This window comes from Lissotriton helveticus, chromosome 3_2 (genome assembly GCF_964261635.1).
Source record: "Lissotriton helveticus chromosome 3_2, aLisHel1.1, whole genome shotgun sequence".
Taxonomy (NCBI): Eukaryota; Metazoa; Chordata; class Amphibia; order Caudata; family Salamandridae; genus Lissotriton; species Lissotriton helveticus.
This window is the reverse complement of record NC_136062.1, coordinates 8,822,687-8,844,505: the sequence shown is the minus strand read 5'-3', so window position 1 is coordinate 8,844,505 and position 21,819 is coordinate 8,822,687. Positions and strand designations below refer to the sequence as shown.

At 42.3% G+C, this 21,819-nt stretch overlaps 1 protein-coding gene across 3 annotated transcripts in view; it reads right to left on the bottom strand.

The window, feature by feature from the left end:
* Positions 1-3,753: 3,753 nt before the first annotated feature.
* Positions 3,754-21,819, bottom strand: part of BNC1 (basonuclin zinc finger protein 1) — a 153,969-nt gene continuing 135,903 nt past the window's right edge. For 2 of the 3 annotated variants that reach the window (XM_078684733.1, XM_078684734.1), the window contains exon 6: positions 3,754-6,914. In XM_078684733.1, the coding sequence (XP_078540859.1) occupies positions 6,233-6,914 (682 nt within the window). In that variant the 3' untranslated portion in view covers positions 3,754-6,232. The remainder of the gene's footprint in view (positions 6,915-21,819) is intronic. The other variant, XM_078684732.1, reaches the window with a different exon arrangement.

Sequence of the window (21,819 nt, the reverse complement as noted above, 5' to 3'; positions counted from 1 at the left end):
TTCAAATTGAGCTCTGCAAATTTAACAGCCATCTGGGCACGTCACCAGAAACACCCGCAAAAGTACTGCGTCTTTAAATAAACAAAAATGCACAATGGCCCGCATTTGGAAATGTTAAGCTACTTTTAGCTGTTGCGTAACAAATCCAGGACTGATGGGCCCACCTGATGTCATAGGCTCTTTTGGGGACCCTGCAGTTTAAACATTCAACTGCATATCTCCCATCAGTTACTTGCTGAGGATTTAGTGTTCATAAAAGATGCAGGATGTCGAACAATAGAGAGTAAAGTCTTCCATGACAGTGCAAGCCTCCTCACACTGCCCACCAGCGCATATCACCCCTTTTTCAGTCTGATGGGAATGTGCTCATTCAGTTCGCGGCCTCTCTTGCAAGGGTCAGTTTTGTGTCTCTTGTGAGAGTGAGTCTGGCAGGGAGAGGTAGTCCCAACAATAACTTGTGTCTGTAGATTAGTAGATTCACAAGTTGTAGTAACCACACAGCCCACAAGTGCCATTTTCTTCCAGCTGGGGTTGAGGGAGGGAGTAGAAGTAGCTGCAGGCGGTCAGCATGGATATGCCTTTCCAAACTGTGGGTCAGTCTGAGGTCTGGTCTGGTTTCCCAGTTCCAAAATAGGCAGCTTTGGTCGTACCGCCACATCCTCTCCAGAAAGCTGCATGAGTATTAAAACACAACAATCATGGTCCACATGGACCCTTAAAACTCCGGTCCCTGGTGCCACTGCACCTAGCTACGCCCCAGTGGTGAGGCCGTCAAGCTACGTAACATAACAATCTGTCACGTCAGAAAGCTGCGCATAGTTTAAGAATCAAAGCACATCTGCACGCCGATATGCTGCGCGGGGAGGCGTCCTGATTAGAACGCCAGTGTTTCCGGCCTTGATTACTTTGGGCCGCTATATGCAGATATTCTCGCGAGGGTTCGGAGGGGCGTTTCGAAGCCCGCGCTGAATGGGAGCTTCGTGCGGCGGCGAGGGCCGAGGAGCTATTCGAGCATGAGACATCTGCAGTTAAGCAGCAGACTTTCCCAGAGCCTGCCGCTGCGTCTGCTGCCTTAATCGCACTCATTTGACGGCTCTCCCCAGTATAACGCAGCGGCCGTGTATCAGAGCCCTGCAGATGCTGGAAACTGAAGGCAAGAAAAGCTTTGACATTCTGTCAGGGGGATGACAGGACAAAATGGTCCACTATAGACAACGGTTTGAGCCGGGTAATTTGATGCATCGAGTTCCCTAAGCTTCTCCAGATGCCGAACTCGGCTTGGGATGCGAGATAAGGGCAGGGCATTTATTCGGTGAATGGAGCGCGGCCTTGTGTAGCATAGGAAAGGGAGCCATCTCTATGCAAATGCGGGGCATAATCTACTCTCAAACCTGCTGTTTCCTTCCAGTTCCCAGGGCAGGCCTGGCCTATAGGGCACTCTGGGAGGGCTGGACTGACACGTCAGTGTGTGGCTGTTTGGGAGCGTGTTTTACGGTCTGGTAGGTCCGTTTTCACTCTCGATTTCCATGATATTACCACAGACCTTGCTTGTAGCAAGCACTGATATATAAAGCCCCCTTGCCTTGTAAAACACCTATACATGTCTTCGCTAGTTAAAAACTACCCACTTTCAATATTGCCGCTATTTGCAAATGTGGGCCACTTTTTTAAGCATCTGATTCGCTAATGGTGGTGTGTGGGGAAGGGGGGCACTTTTATTCTGATGCCCAGCTTATTTTCTGTCCCAGTCCGACTTGCCCGTTCCCCCAACAGTTCTGAGCTGTCAACATTACATTGTAACATAGCTGCATCACCTTGAGAATTGACAGAATTAGAAATGCTAATTCAGTGCAGGTATAACATGAAATAACCATTCCTCCTTCCCTGCAAACAATGCCAAACAGCATCAGAAAACAGTGAGGTTATTACAATCTGCAAGACAGTCACACACATTTTAAGAATAATGATGTTTGCCCTAAGTGGCTAAAGATATGCCTAGATGTGGGTCCCATGCGCACTTTGCCACTGGATTTAAACTAGCCTCGCTGATGACGGGGTGATACCCTGAAACTGGTCCAAAGATGCTAGTTTCTGATCGAGGGAGGACCTTGCCTGGCAGTTAGGGGTGGACTGTTCCCATAAGGAGCAGAGACAAGACGGATTTGCATATGACTAGGTCCAAACTGGAGTGGCTTAGTGAGCAAAAGAACAGTGGGTGAAACCCAGATATCTTGACTGGCTGTGCTTGCTCCCCTGCCCCCTGGCAGTGCTTGCTCCCCTGCCCCCTGGCTGTGCTTGCTCTCCTGTCCCCTGGCTGTGCTTGCTCTCCTGCCCCCTGGCTGTGCTTGCTCCCCTGCCCCCTGGTTGTGCTTGCTCTCCTGCCCCCTGGTTGTCATTGCTCTCCTGCCCCCTGGCTGTGCTTGCTCTCCTGCCCCCTTGTTGCTTGTGCTTGCTCTCCTGCCCCGTTGCTTGTGCTTGCTCTGCCCCTGCCCCCTCGTTCCTTGTGCTTGCTCTCCTGCCCCTGCCCCCTTGTTCGTTGTGCTTGCTCTCCTGCCCCTGTGTGTGGGTGCTAATGCAATAGGTCTCGCATATGCAAACGATTAAGCTATTGGCAATGTAAATGACAATGCCATTTATTTATGATTTAAAAAAATATATATAACATGAGCAATGCCAATAGCTCTATCTTTAATAATGCCGAGACCATTGCATTGTAAATGCTTGTTAGTCCTTCGCTCCGGTTTGTCTTCTTTCTTGCTCCACGTTCGGTCTCTTCTCATTTTCGGTCATTTCCCCATCGACACATATCTCCTCCTCCCATCAAGTCTTACCACCTGATTATTTAATTATTTACTGAACTCCATTGACTGTCAAGGGGATGCTAGCCCCTCATATTTTTATTTTCGGTCCCTCGGCCCCGCTTTTCCGTGTCATTTGTTTGTCTTGATCTTCTGTCTACTCAGGGCATTTCCACTGCGTATTCTCTTCCTCTCTATCCATCATCATGCCCCCGTCTCTTCCCTCTTCCATTCTCCCCAGCCATGCAGAGCGCTGTTTGCATAGAAAGACATAAGCCACTACTGTCATTGGTGAGGAAGGTAGGGTAATCAATAGAGTTGTGTCAAAACCCAACCCAGCCAATGTGAAGTTTCTCATCGTGCATTTTAAATTGTTTTAAATATATTATAAGTTGTGCTCGACTTAAACTGTTGAGAATTTTGAGCCCAAACAAAAAAAACATGACTTTTCCACACTGATGAGAATACACATTTTTGGTCCCTTAAGCCCTAAGTAAAGATACTTATTTTGCCAGCATTCATCTTTGGTACTTTTGAACCACTATTTAGTCAGTCACCAAATATTTCTTCAATTCTGCTTTGATTAAATTGACAAAGGCAACTTTCTTAGCGGTATGACTGAGACAAATCGACCTAACCAAGCTGGGAATTACTCAGCAATAGACAAAACCCTATAAAGCACAAATGGAAGACTTCAGTGACAAAAAGTTAAAAAAAAAAAACGTTTTCAGAGTTCACTGGTAGAAAATGTTATACCCCAGCAGGTTCTGAATTAACCTAGTTAACTGCTACGTAAAATAAACAATCTAAAATTGATACTGATCCATGATGTAATACGAATTCAATGGACTTCAAAGTATAGTTTCTTCTCTCGTCAACACTGGATGCCTACAATTTTTAACTTCGAGAAAAAAAAACTTGCGGAATTGAACCGGTAGGTGGCAGGATTGTACACAGAATGCACATTTATAGCAGCTTTATGTTGCAAAAATAGAAAATAAGGTAAGGAAAGAGGCGTTCAAGGCCACCATGATCTGGATGAGTCAGAATACAATGTTCTTACAATTTGAAGGAAGCAAGAAACAAGACAAATGCCACAAATGAATGGATCTTTAAAGGTGGGTTAACACAATTAGAAGGCAGAAGAACATTTGAACTGCTGGCATGGAGTTAACAGTCATTTACCGTTCATCATTTAATTATAAGAACTGTGATTTAAAATGAAATTTCTTCTCTGATTTAAAGACGAAACGTCAATCCCATGTTAATATCATTTAATCCATTAACTACATTTATGAATGTTATGAATGGAACTGGTTCCACGCTCCCCTCCGAGGCAGTCACACGACCATATTCACTGAATACAGTATATATTTTAAAGATGTATATGCACATAAAGCACGTGAGGATTCGCTCCTCGTAGATCTCCACATTCCAAATAAAAAGTAGCTTTAACATGTGTTTCAATGCATTAAGAAACCATAAAGGTGCACACAAAGTTACCACAACTCTGAACACTTGAGATTGAAATATCTGGAATAACAATGCATGAAAAGTACAAGCTTGGCTTCCAACAGCTCTAAAAATAATATTGCAAACACTGTAGTAAGACTAGTCACCCAAAGGCTGTGTTTATAGCTATTCAATAGCATTTAAAGCACTCGTTAGTTAACCTTTAGCAAAAAAAGACATGATAAATTAACTGTGTGGACCCATTGTTCTGTAACATAGAATTTTAAAAGTGAATGCCAATCGTAGTGGTTGTGAAGGGCACAAAACTATGAATTTAAGTAGGCACATCCGGAACCTAAAGGTCATGGCAAACCAGTTTACTACACAAATCATTATTAAGCTTAAGGTCAGCAATAGAAAAGGTGCCCTCCAATAATTTAACCATCATTTGCATTATCTTTCAGGCTTTCTACAATAGAAGCGTTGAGGGTTTGGTCTCATGCTGCACAGTGTACAGGTATTAACAATTCCAGTTATACCGGAAATCCAAACTTTCCACATGGTATTTACACGCTCGCGGATTTCCAGCATCAAACTCACATTATTAGTAACAAACAAAACATATTTATTAACAGTAAGTATTGGGATCTGGGATCACTTTAAGCGGTCTTAGAAATGCAGTATTTAAAGTCATTCGGCTATGTAAGGTGTCTACACCTTACTCCTTATATACACAGCTTGTTTGAAAAGTTAAAAGGTACCAAAAGGAATGTCAGTGAAATGTGACCACGAAATGTTAAGTGCCTAGAACGTGATAGGAATACTGTGAACTACAGTGTCTTACGCTAATTTATTTATACTAAAGAAACAAGGAGTACATTATATTTGCGGGTGAATAAGCAATGCCAGGTATTTTGAGGCACATCACCCAATCATGAGTTCGAACCAAGATGCTGCACATTAATTCGAATAACACAAATGCCAATTTCCAGGACACACATACCCGACGTAAGCGAAAACTGAGAAGCCTCCACCCTCTTGAAGAGACACAGTTCGTCAACGGTCTTGCAAAAACCAGAAGTGCAAAGGAACAACATAAACCACTGGCATCGCTTTGCTGCTCATAACAAACACTGACTGCAACAGGACACCCGCTGCCCCATAAGAAACAAGACGAATATGCTTCACTCACGTGGACTATCATTAACCTAACAGGCAGAAAATGCCTACACGCTGACCATCTTCTCAAACAAAATCTCGATTTTTTTCTCGTTTCAGCTATCTGGGAAATAAATATACAACATTTTACTAATCTATGTATGCCTTTATTTACAGATAAGTGTGTCTGCATTCGCCCCAACATGTCACTGGGAATGTCTACTCATTGTTTCCTCTTTCAAAAGTGAAATAGAAAATCTGCTGCAGAAAGTGCATACATTTAATTGATTGTTGAGGCAACATATATATATATTTTCATACATAGGATTCTCTCATCTACCACCCCTGCCAGCCCTTCCTTACTTGTGGTAATGGTGGAAGGGGTGGGTGACAGTGTACCTAGGCTCTAAGAGGAGGAGTGCTTCCGGGTCTTGTTTCTAATTTCCAAGAGTGGATTCAATTGGTCTTCCAATGTCTTCCTGAATTCTTGCGTTTTGCATGGTGCTGATCATGTATATAATACTGCATCCGCTTCAGTGTTCGAAGATGAAATAAAAAAACACACCCTGATTCCAGTCATCCAGTGCTAGTTTCCAGTTTAAAGTGTAAACGATTTTGAATTTGAAGGGTTGCGTTTGGCTTTCATAATGCTACGTGAGTAATACTTTATAAATAATACTTAGTTTGATAGTTTCACGTTTTCTGTGGTATTTCTTTTTCTCAGCAAACGAACCTTTGTGCCTGGAACGTTTAGACACAAGAGCGATATCCCGATGTTATGATCTTATCTGAAATGTTTTAAGCGCAAGGAGCACACCTGCATTTCACTGCATGCTCTCAGGTGACCTGCCCAGACTTTTGTGCAAGTTTGGATTTTGGCTATGTCTGTTTCGACTGCGAACAGATGAAAACATAGTATTGCAACCAAAAACTTTACATTTGTGCAGCTCGCGGAGGTGCACGGTCTTGTAGTGGGCCCTGAAGGTGCCCTTGTTGCTATAGTTCTTTTGGCATATATGACAAGTTATTGGGGAGCTGGAAGGCAAGTTGGAAAAACTCGAGTTAATTCTGTCCATCATGTTGAAGTTCTGGTACATCTCTTCCCTGCTCATCAGACTGGTTCCTTCACAGCTTTCCTCACTGTCATCGAGCGGCATGTTGCCATCCTCACTCGCTCCATCGGAGTCCCAGGACGAGTGAGCGCTGCTCCCAGACCGAATGCTTGGAGTGGTGCTGAGGTCCAGGACAGCATTATCATCCACCTCACAGCCATAATTATCAGAGCAAGGCTCTCTGGGCTTACTCATGGGATAAACTAGGCTGCCTGTCCTGTTCATTCCCTTGAAGATAACAGAGGTCTGGCCAGCAGGCTGCCTGGGGGCACCGTCTTGATAAGGCTCCTTGGTCATGTCCTTTAGAAGATGTGTTGCACTGAAGTTGCTGTCCCTTACTTCAAGAGTGTCTTTGGCCAGGAGTTTATGATGAAGGTTCAGGTTCGAGCTGTGCCTAAAATAAAGGATACATTAAAAAATACATTAGAAAGCGCACAGAGCTAGTAGGATACAATAAAGTGTATTTAGTCACAAATGTTACATTGTTTCAATAGAAGGAGTTAATGTCTAAACCCTGGAGAAGGTATGTATTTCAGCACATCACAATACACAGCATGGCTTTATTCAATTTTAATTATAAGGGTGTGGGTTTCTTCTACTTCATCACACGTTACAGATGACAGAGGTCCTGTAGCATAATGAACGGAGTCTAAACAAGCATTTGCAATGCATTAGGTCTCGCCTTTGGGATCTTATAAGTATTTAGCTATGCAGCACATTATTTGGGATACAGCATCATTTATTTACTGTACATGAAGCAGTGAAAGGGTGCAGTACCACAGGTTTTTGCCAAAAGGTACTGCACCTTGTGAGAGATCATGCTTAGAGACAAAAGAAAGTAAATAAATAAAAAATACCATTAGATATGTTTCTGTAAACATGCAGCGCTAATACAAAAGAAACAAGCTGAGCAGCCGGGTAAAGTTAAAGAAATGCAGCGCCAGACTAAAATTTTAAGTTCTTTATTTTAAAAATGGAGGTTGGCAAACGAGCCCAAGCTGCAACTAAACAATAAAGCATGGCTCTTGTAAAATGGGCACCGCTCCGACAGTAAAAGTATGTTTTCAGTTCTTTAATTGAAAAAAGGATTAGGGCAAGACACGCCATGCAGAACAAAAGATAGGTGCAGCTGGCAAAGCGCTCATTGCCGCACTGCACCAAAACAAAAAAAATACCATTAAGGCTGGGAAGTGCAGTCGGGAAGTGGTTGCTTCATGTCTGCAAACATCAACTTATAAGAAACCAGTGCTCTGCAATTGTAAATGACATACACAGAGTAGGAGCACATGTAAAAGGGCCAGTTCTTATGGGAGGTACAAGAGTAGAAAAGTAGGGACAACTAAGCAAACTAACCAAAGAAAAAAAAGAATTTACAAAAGACCGTCACAAGAGCAAAATGAAAAGGGGCAATAGGCGGCGCTTAAAGCCCATATCCTGAACACAGCTGGTCTTTCATGTGAATGAAGGGGGAGCTCTAACAGTAGAGAGTACCATGGTTGATGGACCTATATTGGTGCAATTAGGATTAATGTCATTGACATTGCAAGCATCTTTCTCACTAAATAGGGAATCAGTAGCGGAGGGGGGGAAATGTCAATAATTATCCCGACCAGTGGATTCAATGAGCATTGCCCAAGGACCATGGTATGGTACCTGCAGATAAAGTTTTGCCAGTTTGCGAAATGGTAGAAGGCAAACCAGTCCACCCCTGGGGTACCCAACCAGTCAAAGTAATAGTTCACAACCTGGGATTTGCTATACCATTCCTGATGTGTTCTGCTCAGATGATCAGCAAAGTCACTGTCGCCTATGGGAGATGCCAAATCAATTGGGATAGTTAGGACAACTGTGAAAAGTGTGTGATCGTAGAAACTTGGTATTGCTAAAGGGCCGCACTGACAGTATTTTCCATACCCTACACCGAAACAAGTCGTTCTCCAATGACCTGGTCCCAGCCTCTTCAGATTGCACAATTCGAAAGTGGTCAAGGTCTTCAAGATTTGCTGAAGTCCTCAGTTTTCAGGTCGGTCCTCTAGAGTTGAAAATTCCATTTGGAATTTGATGGTGGTGAGGAAACAACCTGTGGGTTTCAGGGAACTGTCCTTCCCCCTGGCTTTTCAAAGTGCACAATCCCCACACAGTTGATGTTCTTCAAGTTCAAGCCCTCGATTTTCCAGTTGTAGGATATTCAATTATTAATTGAAGGGCGGGAGGGTGGAAGACCCACTCGAATAATAAACAAAATCCTCATGAGCGTGAATCACAAAAGTCGCTAAATAATTATGTGCCTAACCCTCAGGCAGGTTGGCACGAATGCAGTCAGGCCTAACTTAAAAACACAACACAAGATAAATCACAAACAATTAAAAGAATTCATAGAATTTTATTTTTTTTTGTTGGAAATATGGAGAATTGTAACAATCTAATCAGTAACCAGAGTTCTGAATGTTTAAAGGTTCAGATAAAAAGTGTGCCAAAAAAGCACAAAGTGCACTTGTGGTTATCTGGTCGTGCTGCACCAGGATAAAGTCACAAGTTCAGGCTGGCCGTGATGGAATGCGTGTCAGATACAAGGGTAGATTTGTCCCACTAAAGAGTCTACTTTCTTGAGTCCACTTGAAAATCTGCAGGTGGAAGTTGGCCTTGGTGTGGGCTGCGAGGAGCAGTTTTCGGCGCGAGTACACTGTCCGGTGTCGTTGATGGTCACTGTTGTAGCGTGAATAGCAGGTTGTCACTGGTGCTTCACGTTGGTGGTCAACACGGGTTGTCACTGCTGACACGGACTATTAGGGATAACGCAAAAGGCATTAGTCGCTCAGGATACGCGCTGGAGGGCGTCGCGGATAGTAGTTGTTTAGTGAAAGTGTTTGCTTTGCAGTTACGATGAGTCCAAACCTTCTGGAATTTTACCTGGAGTTTAGGAAAAGTACATTCGGATGCCAGTCAAGAGTCCAAGACCTGGGGGCATCTTTTGGGGGATCTGGATTCACTCCAGCAGAGGCCAGCAGCAGGGCTCAGGCAGGTCCAGTTGTGCGGGTAACCTAAGCAGTTGCAGGGAGGCCTCTGAAAACTTTTGTCCCTGTATCTCCAACAGGTCAGCCAACTGACCCTTGGAGTCAATTTGGGGAAGCTTGGTTTCAAGGCACCCATGTCTGATCTTCCTTCTTCAGACAGCAGGGCAGTCCCCCTCCTGAATGTTCAAAAGGTCCACGAGTGTTCTGACGGGAGGTTCTGAAGGTCCCGCGGTTAACCGCAGTACATGCATGTGGGTGTGGGAGTGCCCTTTGTCTAAAATTCCCCCTTTCCTCGGTTTTGCTCTAGATAGTCTAGGGTAAAAAGTGTGAGCTGCATGTGTCGGTAGCAGGGCTGAAGGCAGGGCACGGAAGTCAGGGATGAGTGGGCAAAGCCCTGAGGCTACTCTGGGATTGTCATGTAGGCCAAGTACAAACCTCTGAGATATACTGCACAGGAGAGCGACACCCTGTCCTACACCCTAGTCCCTTTTGTCTCCATGTCTTAAAGGGATACAGAAAACCCTACAAAATAGCCATGTACAGTCACGTGACTCTGGCAGAAAGGCAATTTGGTTTATGACTACTTTGTAAAAGTGGCATTTTCAGAATAATAACTGAAGATCCGACTTTACCATTTAAGAGGATTTTAAATTACAATTGAAAAGAGTGGAAGAAGCGTTTCTCTCTCTGGTCGCAAATTGAAGTTATCCCTTATTAAGTTAAATAAGGTAACCCAGTGTTAGTCTTTGGGAGCGATAGATTAACAACAGTAAAACTTTAGGACATGCAAACCTCAAATCAACATATATGCACCCTGTCATATGAGCCTTTAGAGCCTACTTTAGGGGTAACTTGAAAGAGTAATAAAAAGGAAGACAAGTCTGGCAAAAGGTTTCATTGACTAGGTTGAAATAGCAGTTCTAAACTGCACTACCACCTGCAGGGGCATACCCAAGGCACGTGTTACAGTGCTAAATTAGTGGGCACCACAATGTGTGTTGCAGCCCACTAGTAGCATTTATTTTACAGGCCTGTTTACATGTACTATCATTTACTGGTGTTTTAGAATTAAATTAAATGTACCAGGTGTATGCCAAAGTTACCATGTTCAAAGGGAGAAATTACAAGCAGATTACCACTGATTAGAAGAGGTAAAGTGCACAGGATCCTAATGCCAACAAAACCAAGAGAGCAATGGCAAAACGTCTGGGGGAATACCACGCCAAGGATGACTGGTCTAACACCAGTCATCGACTTTAAAGGTTTCTTTTGTTGGCCAATGGTAATAGAGCAGTTGAAAGTGTGTTTGAACCCAATGACAGAAAGAAACACGATCTGAGACGGGGTGTGCTTTGAAACCAAAGCCAGGTCTAAAAAAATAAAAAAAGAACTTGTAAAGTTCCATACTTCGCACTACATGACGGGAGTGTGTATAGCATGTGATCTACAGCAGCCATGCTGTAAAAGTAGTTTTCATGCAAACATCAAAATGATCCTTGTGTATTTTTTTATTCCAACCAACAGGGGAGGCACACAGCTTTTTGGAAGGAAATGTGAGCCTGGATTCCAATTCTCAAGTAGTAGTACCCTTGAGTTTTCTCTCAATAGCAATGGGAACAGACCTGGCATAATATTGTTCCTAGGAGAGTTAAAATCGCTCCAGTAACAGGTGCCATAAGCCCACAGCTTGACAAAAATAAGACTTTCATTGATACTGCCTGGAAAAGTTGACATCAATTAAGCGTGCCTTTAAGTTCTACTAACATTTTTAAACTGTATCTACCTCGACAGTAGGACGCCCAAGCATTTCTGATGTGGCCCTAGAGGTTTATACTTTTATCATACCTAAATATGGCTTCTTAGTAGGGGTTTGGGACCGCTTCATTAATGACAGCTGACCAGGGCCGGACTGGGAACGCAAACCGCCCCAGGCAATTGAGTCGGACCGGGTACATGGTGCATGCGGAAAACACACAACTGCTTTTGTTACAGGGACCATTGCTGCAAAACCAGCTCCCGGTAACAAAAACGACCCCCAACTTTATGGGCCACCGGAGAAACGTACAGTGCCCACTACGGCCAGTCCGGCCCTGCGGCTGACAATGGCTTGGACTTATGACTTCGCATTAAAGGGGACAGGAGACAGAGAGCCTTTCTTTAAAAAAAAAAATCTTTTTGTTGTGCATGACGCTGGCAATTTGCCCCAACAATCATTCGCATTCTGGATCAGGCGAATGGGCCACTTGCACAGAAAAATAAGGAATAGAAAAAACACTAGACTACTGTGCATTGAAATTCCAAGTAGTTTAGTCACATTTGAAATGTGGTTTCCAACATTTAAGGTCATCTCACCACGTGGAAGTGACCATCTGCAGCCTTAGAAAAGGGAGTTTTCCATACGATCCATTAGGGTTTGTCAGAGAGGCCATTTACTTTTTTCCACTTTCCTTAAAGGGTCCTTGCTGCACAGCTGGACCAGCCCCATTGCACTACTGTTCTGAACAGATCCTCACCTCCCTCATGCGCACCTGGACCAGCCCCATTGAACTGCTGTTCGGAACAGATCCTCTCCACTCTCGTACACAGCTGAAGCACCTCCTTTGTACTGCTGTTCTGAACAGATCCTCACCACCCTCATGCACTGCTGGAGCAGCTCCCACAAAGAGAACAGTAGCGGCTGGTGCAGGTAAGCATGGTGAGGCGGGCAGGGTGAGGCGGACAGGGTAATGGGGGGGCGAGGGGCTGGAGGATGCCGACAGATGAAGGAATAGGACTACCTTATTTATTTAATTTGCCCTATTACATCATCTGTCGACATCCGCCTCGCCCCACTGCACTTACCTGGACTGGCCGCTGAGGCCGGAGAATGGAGCAGGTAAGTTTGACAGGCTGTGCTTGATTTGTAAAAAAGGGTTGTTGCTGATAAGTAGGAGGAAAATGTTGTGGCCATCGGGGAACCAGATAAGTGGCAGTGAGCACCATGAACAGTAGCAAGGCATGGTTATCCCCGAGGAATGGAGCTGGGAAATGGCCGCGGCAGTGTTGTCAATGAGAAGGAGCAGAGACAATGGGACAGTAACAGACATCAGACAAAGCGCAGAGCATTAGAAACAGAGGGGATCGGGCACCAGGTACAGGTGTTGTCGATAGAACCAGAGATAAAAATGTCCGGGTAGAGAACTGAAAATGCGCAGTAGAAAGTGCAAACAATTACATTTCACTGATGCAAGAGTTTTATTATATGGTTTGTTATTTGGGGACTAACCATATGAGGGCACTGGAGATTAGGGGCAGATGCATATGTGATGTGGGGAGAGGACAGAAAGTATGTAAGTGGCCCATGGTAAACGTTTGCAGCCACATAAGATATGACAGGATCTTCATGCACCAATGGGAAGATGTACCCCGTGGTGAGACAATCTCAGTGTGAGCAAAAACATTCCTCAGAGTGGATTTCCAATGTCCTCGCATATAGTGAGGTTTTTAATTCCCATATTGCATACATGTCTTCTTAATGATATTTTCAGTAATGCAATATTTACTTTTGATAACCTAATTTTGAAATATGATAGTTTTCTTTAGGTCTGCCGTGTAGTATTTACACGGTGCATAGTCGGGGCGGCAGGCACTAGGCAGCTTGTTTAATAAGCATGACAAGTAGAGGACGGACTTGTATCTGGTCCAGTTTTATTATTGGCTGAACGTCTGCAACGCAGGCATCCAGTTCAAACCAGAACCTGTTAAAATGAATGTACAAAACATATTTCCATGCTTTCCATTGCACAAAATACAGGTTTCATCAACACCGCAAACATTCTGCAGAGAATTACCATAGTAAAAGCCACTATAATATGGCACGGTTTTATAAACTGTGCAGTGAGGTAAAATAAATTATGCACGAAACGATGGAAATTATGCTCTAGCAGTATAATCTTCTTCCATTTGGGCTAGAAATAACAGTGTTCCAGAAATCTACTAAATACTTGCAACTGTGGTAAATCCATAATTATGTGCTCACTATTGACGACTGTTTTAACAACAAGTTTTATGTATGAAAGGGGAATCTAAACATTCAAATTTCAATCAATGCCCATTAGCTGCACTTTGCAGAAAACAGTTTTTCAAGCGAATTACCACAAATTAAAGATGTAATATATCAAAATAATACATAATGGATAACGTGCCTTATGGTCCGATATTTCAATCTTGGTATTCTGGTGACATTTATTTTTACACCACTCAGAATTTTGCCTTTTGGTATATAATGTTCACCAGAACTCTTCAATGTCAATATTGGCCATACATACATTAACACAAATACACGCACATGCACCCTCTACAATCTTGCTTACTTTCTTGTACAATTAATTATGGAGATGAACATTACTCACTGGACTCCGGACTTGGTTGGATTTTTTTTTTCCGAAATCCTTCTCTGTACATACATCCCTATAGTTTCTGTGGGGTTTTCAAAGATTGAGCATAGGAGGACATTTTTGGACATGATAAAGCTGAATTAATACATTTGAAAGTCTGATTTGTCCTTGTGAGTTACTAACATTTCAATGATCTGTGTTCTCAGACAGGCTTTTGATGTACGCAGTACATGTATGTTTGCTGGTAGCCAACATCCTAGTTTTTTTTTTTGCAGTTTTATATAGCGCGAACTAGAACCGAACCGAATCCGTTGTCACCAGTTACGTTACATGAGGACACACTTTCATTTTAGGCACGGGGAGATTAAGTGATTTGCCCAGAATCACAGGTTTTTTTTTGGCGTCGTTACCGAGACTCGAACCCAGATCCCAAGGTCCGAGGTCGAGCGCCCTAGCCGTTGGGCCAACTCCCCTTTACTTGTCAACTTACTCATGTCCTGATGGTTGTGTGATGGAACAACGCATGTCTCAAACAACGGATCTTAACCACACATGCCTTTAGCACGCAATTTCTTGGTAAAAGTTCACGTGTGGTAAAGATCAGATGTTTAAGGTGAATAGGCCAGTGGAGCCGGGTAGGACTTCCTAGGCAATAAAGAAAATGAGTGGGGTGCCAGAAGCACCTGCTACCAAATCTGTTCTGTGATTTGCTAGAGAGAGAAAAGATTCAGAAAGGCTAAAAAAATCCACTTCAATTGGAATTATTTTTTCAATTACATGCCCTTCAACTTGACTTCAGTGGTGAGCAGGTTTGATAGAATTACTTGTTAAGAAACAACTTACTACTTATCTTAGGCTACACAAGACGAATATCATTCAGCTCACTATTAACTGAGATTTCTGGCAGATCAAGGTAGAAAAGTGATTGTAACCTGCTACAATATCCATAAGCCATCAATGCTGTTTCACAAGACCATCTTGAGCAGTATAGGTTTAGGCGCAATTACAAGGCAAAGGTTTGGGAACTAATTACATGAAAGGCAGCAGAGTAATGTGGATCACAATCAATTTGAAGGGAAAAAAAGCGACAAAAAGAACCTTTCCATATTTTTTTTTGCACAAGCCCATTCTATGCACGGATATGTAATATGGCCAAGAACCCCGGGAGGTAATGTGTGGCTTTTTACACATGGTACTACGACCTTTAAAGGGGTGTAATCTCAAAGGTGGTGGTAAAAAATGAGGACAGACTTAAAGCGGACAAGGGATTTGGAAGGAGACAATCAATAGTAAGAGTCCTTGGTACATTTTTTTAAATTAAGTTTTCTATAGCACACACATGACCAGTGAGGGTATCTGAGTGCTTTATATTAGGGGACTTACGAGATAAGTAAGAGACAAAAGAAACAGTCACACATATGAGAGAGGTGCAAACAAAGAATATTAACAAGTTGATAAGTTTGACCTCCATAGGAAGTAACCAATACAGTGATCATGACCAACACAGGAGTCATAGTCACCAATAAGATCATGTAAGCAACATAAGTGATCTTAGGGCAAAAATGTGTTCATCAGAAGTGTTTTCCCTTCTTTTTTCAAGGAGGCGGAAGACAGAATTAAATGGGTATCTGGGGCAGAGAATTCCACGTGCTTATAATGCATCAGGCCTGCTGCAGCGCGGGATCTCTGAAACGCGCAAGTCTGGAAGATAGGGACGTTGCTGCTCGGTTGCCCCCGAGCCCTGAACAGGACTCCATTGTCCCCAATAGCAAAAGAATAATGGAAACCAATGGAAGTTGGGCGATGAAAATTGAAGGTTGGTTCTAATGCATAGGGACTAACATCGAGAAGATGGAAGTATAAATCAGGCAGTACTGCTTTATCTGGAGCAGTATTTTGAGTACTGGAGGCCAGATATTCAGCAGAATAAATGCAGACTAGAAGCATGTTAATGAAGACGTGCCCCATAGTCATCACAATTGCTACGAGAGGGAGGGTGGTAGAGAATGCATAGAGATACCCAGACTCCAAAGCCATACGTATAGTGTTGGAGAAAAGTCTATGTGTCATTAGAAAAGTACTCTAAAATTAGGAAACCGAAACAGGGGAGGGCAGTGGCCTGGTGATACCACCAGAACTCATAAAAAAAACGAGTCTAAGTACATGTAATTGGCAACCAGCTAAAGGAGTGATGACATAATTAATAATTGAATTCACACATTCCAGGGACAGCCATAGGATGAAGTAGATTTGGTGGGTGTACGTTATTCAAATTAGGCAAACAATGCACAAAACAATTGAACCTTGTATCTTATTCCACATACAGTCTTCTCCAAGAGGCTTACTGTTAACCACAGCAATGCAGAATGTACCTGCTGATTTGGTACCAGAGAATACTCGTTGTAAACATTTGTTCTTCCACAGCTCCACCGAGTTCACGAATAGTTTTTCCCCGTATTTTCTTTAAAAAAAATGTGACTTTGAGCCATATGACTGAGTCACAAATTTCAAACGAAAATAGTATTTACACATTGAGAACACAGGACCCAGTGACCACAATCGCAAGCAATGTCGTCCTGACTATATTCTACCGACCAGGACTATGCGGCATGCACTATTTGTGCAAGGGGAACAACTGTACAATTCCCTCCCCATGTCTATTTGTCTCAGTAAATCTCTGCAGGTCTTCACATAGTTTGAGCTCTTCTGTAAAGTACTTCCATTACATTGTCTGACTGGTTTCAGTGTACCTTGGCAAGACAAAGCATTCTGGAACAAGGCTGTGATAGAAGACAGAGAAAGCTTGCGTTAAACTAACACGAAAAGACCATTTCATTTCTTTTTAGAAGCGTGACTCTAAGGAGAGGGAGAACGACATTCATTTTCTAGTTGCAATTTTAGAAAATTATGAGTGGAGGCAAAAGTAAAACTGAAGTAAATTAGTAAAACGCCGGAGATTCCAGGGAAGTACACAATGTTTACAAGACTTGTATTAGAACAGGGCCAATCAAATGCTTCTCACATAAACAAACACATTTTCAGTTTGTAGTAAAAAAGAAAATGTGAAAATATTAGAGAGCTTAAAACATGGATGATACAAAAGGTGCTTTATTCGTGCATTCTAACGCCCCGCATGTCCGCCATGACGCGTTTCGCCTCTAACCACAGGCTTGATCACATGATGTGTTGCCAAACACAAAGGAGGGTACTTATAGTCAACAATGGAGGCGGAACATGTTAACCTCCATTACCGCACTAAAACAATGGAAACTGAAAACATACTTATGGCGGGTTACACATAATCATAATAAAAAGACCAACTGTCTTGAATCAGTATCCAACCTATAAGTTATACACAATATTTACAATAATAAATATGTGCAAAATACGCAATATAGATGAATTAATACATAATAGTATAATTTAAAGGCATCTATATACACACAGTTTCCAAATCTGTTTTTAAAGTGCTGATATAACCCCAGTGGGGGTACAATCTTTGTTGAATTTATTTCAATTATCTGTAAACTGATTACACCCTCTCTAAGTGTGGAACCAAAGTGCAAATGTTGTGTAAAATTCTGCTATAAAGTGATTAGTGCATGTTAAAAAATGGGAGAAGGGATCCGCCATTTGGTTTTTAAATTTTCTTCATGATGTTAATAGTTACTATTGGGATTTACTTGACTAGCTACCTACCAAAGTATTAAACATGGGGATGGAAATTACACTAAGTCAACGATACATATTGCTTAAGACTTCTTGCATCTATGAAATCTATATGCAAGTGTACAAATCCTCACTTTCGTTCAGACCTCCTGGAGTCTTACTATCGAGTTCTAATATCTATCTAGTTTCTAGAAGTCGTAATAACGCTTCCCTGTTTCCACCCCGTTTTAATGGCATCACACAATCTATTACATAGTATTGAAGATGCTTAGGGTCGCTTTCATGAACATTTCCGAAATGACGGGCCACCGGATACGCTTGATCTTTTCCAACGATGGCCTTAATGTGTTGCAGTACCCATTTGTGGGCAGGCAGTCGGGTATTCCCCACATATCGTAACTCACATGGACACTGCAACACATACACTGCATATTCAGTCTTGCAGGTGAGTCGTTTCTTTATAGGTACTAGTGCTTCTTTGAATGGAACTGAATACTGGGTCTTGTTGCAACCATAACGACAGGCTTTGCAACTGGAACACTTTTTGAACCCATTACTCAATGCCATCCAAGTATTAGGTACAGGTCCCTCCAAGTGATTATTGACTAGTTTGTCTGCCACGGACATAGATTTTCTAAAGGTTAGCTCCGTTTTTTTTTGCTACTAACCCACCAATGACAGGATCCCCTGTCACCAGATTCCAATTCTTATAGAAAATCTTTCTATTTCACTATGTTGTCTGTTGAATGTTACTATTGCCCTTGGTTGGTTTGATGATTTATTTTAAATCACCCCTTCTGTAGTTGTTGTAGGGGTTAGAGCCTGAACTCTTGTGAGTGCTCTATAACGGTCCATTGCCCTTTTGAGGACCTCCTCCGAGTATCCTCTAGCTAAGAACCGCTTCTTGCTCTCTTCTTGGGCCTTATAGCATTCCAGGTCTCAGCTACAAATCCTCCTGATACGCAGCATTTCCCCAAAAGGAATGCTGCGTATCAGGTGGTGCGGATGTTGACTCGCCGCATGCAAGACCGTGTTACCTGCGGTCGGCTTCCTATGTAATCTAGTAGCCAGGCCTGAATCAACTATGTACACTTCTATATCCAGGAAACAGACCGATTTATCATCATCTATTGTAGAGGTATATTCTAAATTCAAATCGTTATTGTTTAGTTGCTCCACAAAGAGATTGGCCTCCTCCCTGGAACCCTGCCAGATCATAAATAGATCATCTATATATCTAAGATATAGGGGTACATGATTCTGCATGATGGCTAGATTTTGTCCCACGAGGACCTGCTCCTCCCACAGTCCCATGTGCAAGCATGCTAGACTGGGGGAAAAACAGGCCCCCATAGCCACCCCCCTAATTTGTTGATATACTTGATTGTTAAATACAAAATAATTTTGCTCTAAACAGATCTGAATCATGGGTAAAAGCATTTTGTTGTGCGATGAAAAACTTAATCGCACGTTTGTTCAAATAGTGCTGTACCGCTTTTATCCCATCTCAGTGTTTTATAGACGTGTACAAAGAAGACACATCAAGTGTCATGAGCAAACATTCCGAATTCCAGACAACATCATTTAATTTGCGAATAAAATCTGCGGAGTCCTGTACATATGACCACAAACCTTTGACCCAATCCTGCAAATAATAATCTATGTATTTCGAAATGTTTTCAGTAGAACTGTTGATGGTGGAAATAATAGGACGTCCAGGGGGCCTGTCCACACTTTTATGGATTTTGGGTATCAGGTAAAAAGACGGTATCACCGGATGCTCTTTTTTAAGAAAACCATATTCTTCTTTGGAGATAAGATTCCCCACTTCTCCATGCTACCAATTTGGAATTTTGGTCCTGCCAAGCAGTTCTTATTGCTGCCAAATTGCTTTTCCTGTAACAAAGAATCTCGTAGCTGATTCTCTGCCTCACTTATGTACATTTGGCATGGCCATAACACAATATTTCCGCTATATATATCCACCAACAACTTCCTCTTCAGGAAAAACTAAACAAGTCGGTATTCCTCGAAACTGGACTCTGCTGGTCAATTAAATAAGAATTGAGAAACTACAGATCCTGTGAGTGCGTACTACTTTTTCCTGAAGAGGAAGTTGTTGGTGAATTAATCTCGGCGTGGCTCTGTCGAGAAGTATTGCAACGTAGAAAGAATCGCCAGGGGTCTGCAATTGTGAGCCGTGCTGGTTGGTGGGTGTATATATATATATATATATATATATATATATATATATATATATATATATATATATATATATATATATATATATATATATATATATATATATATATATATATATATATATATAAAATGCTACTTACCAGTATGCATCTGTTCTTGGCATGTAGGGCTGCAGAACCGCACACTTTTGCTTTAGATCACCGCCTGGATGATTACACTTTGTTGTTGTCTTGGAAGAGTCTTTGTCTGCTGGGTGACTCCTCCCTTAGACCATAGTGCGCATGGTCATCGACTCCATCCTCAGATTGTTTGCGCCATTTGGGCAAATGATGGAGTTGTATTGTTACAGATAAGTATGACCATGTATTGTGTATCTAAATAAGATAATACTGGAACAGATATAGGTAGCCGGGGAGGCGGGTGGGTGTGTGTGGTTCTGCAGCCCTACATGCCAAGAACAGATGCATACTTGTAAGTAGCATTTTCCGTTCGAGGCATATGGGCTGCAGACCACACACTTTTGCATAGATTGCACAGCAGTTTCTCCCTTAGCGGCGGTCACCAACATCTGTTGCAGTAGTTTGAAATAATGTCTTTAGTACAGCCTGGCCCACACTTGCTTGTTGTTTTGCTTGCACATCTAAACAATAGTGTTTTGTAAATGTGTGTGTAGTAGACCATGTAGCTGCTTTACAGATATCATCTAATGGTATGTTTTCTAAGAATGCCATAGATGCTCCTATCTTACGGGTAGAATGAGCCCTAGGAAGAATGGTTAAAGTACGTTTTGCTTTGTGGTAACAAATTTGAATACATTTAACAATCCACCTGGCAAGCCTGATTTTGAAATTGGATTGCCTTTCTGTGGAGGCGAAAAGGACACGAACATTTGTTTATTTTACGAAAAGGTTTTGTCCTATCTATGTAGTATAGAACTGCTCTTTTCACGTCTAGTGTGTGAAGAGCTCTTTCTGCCACTGTTTGCGGTTGTGGAAAAAATACTGGCAACTCAATGGATTGGTTGAGATGGAATGGTGAAATAACCTTTGGCAGAAACTTTGGGTTGGTCTTGAGAACCAGTTTATTATGATGAAGTTGTATAAATGGTTCTTGAATTGTTAATGCCTGTATCTCACTCACTCTTCGTAGTGATGTAACTGCCACTAAAAAGGCAACTTTCCACGTAAGAAACTGTAACTCACACTTATCCAATGGTTCAACTGGTGGACCCATAAGTCTTGTGAGAACAATAATTAAATTCCAGACTGGAGAAGGTGATTTCAGGTACTCTAAACAATGACAAATGTTGTCTGTTTTGCAGATATGCCACAATAGGCGCTAGATGTAACCTAATTGAAGAGTATGCTAAATTAGATCTTTGCAGATGTAATGGATAGCATATGATGTTTTGTATTGAAACATCCAGGGGGTTAACGTTGTTATTTGTACAATATACAACAAATCTTTTCCATTTTGCCGCATAACATGCTCTAGTGGTAGGACGTCTTGCCTCTTTAATGACATCCATGCAATCAGGAGGTAAATTTAGATATCCAAACTCTAAGACTTCAGGAGCCAAATCGCTAGATTGAGCTGCATTGGGTCTTGATGCATAATCTCTCCATGGTTCTGTGTTAGTAGATGTGGGGAGAGTTTTAGTTTGTGGTGTGGTACTACAGAGAGCTGCAGTAGCGTTGTGTACCATGGCTGTCTCGCCCACGTTGGTGCTATTAGAATCAATGTGAGAGAATGTTGTCTTAGTTTGCGTACCCACTAATGGAATTAGTGGGAGAGGTGGAAATGCGTATGCAAATTTGTTTGACCAGTTCATCCATACTGCATTGCCTTTTGATAATGGGTGTGGGTACCTGGCGGCGAAGCTTAGGCATTTGGAGTTGCTTTGTGTGGTAAACAGATCTATCTCTGGTTGTCCCCACATTTGAAAGAAAGAATGGCTGAAGAACTTGAGGATGAAGCTCCCATTCCTGTATCTGTTGTCTCTGACGACTTAACAGATCTGCCAATTGATTATGAACTC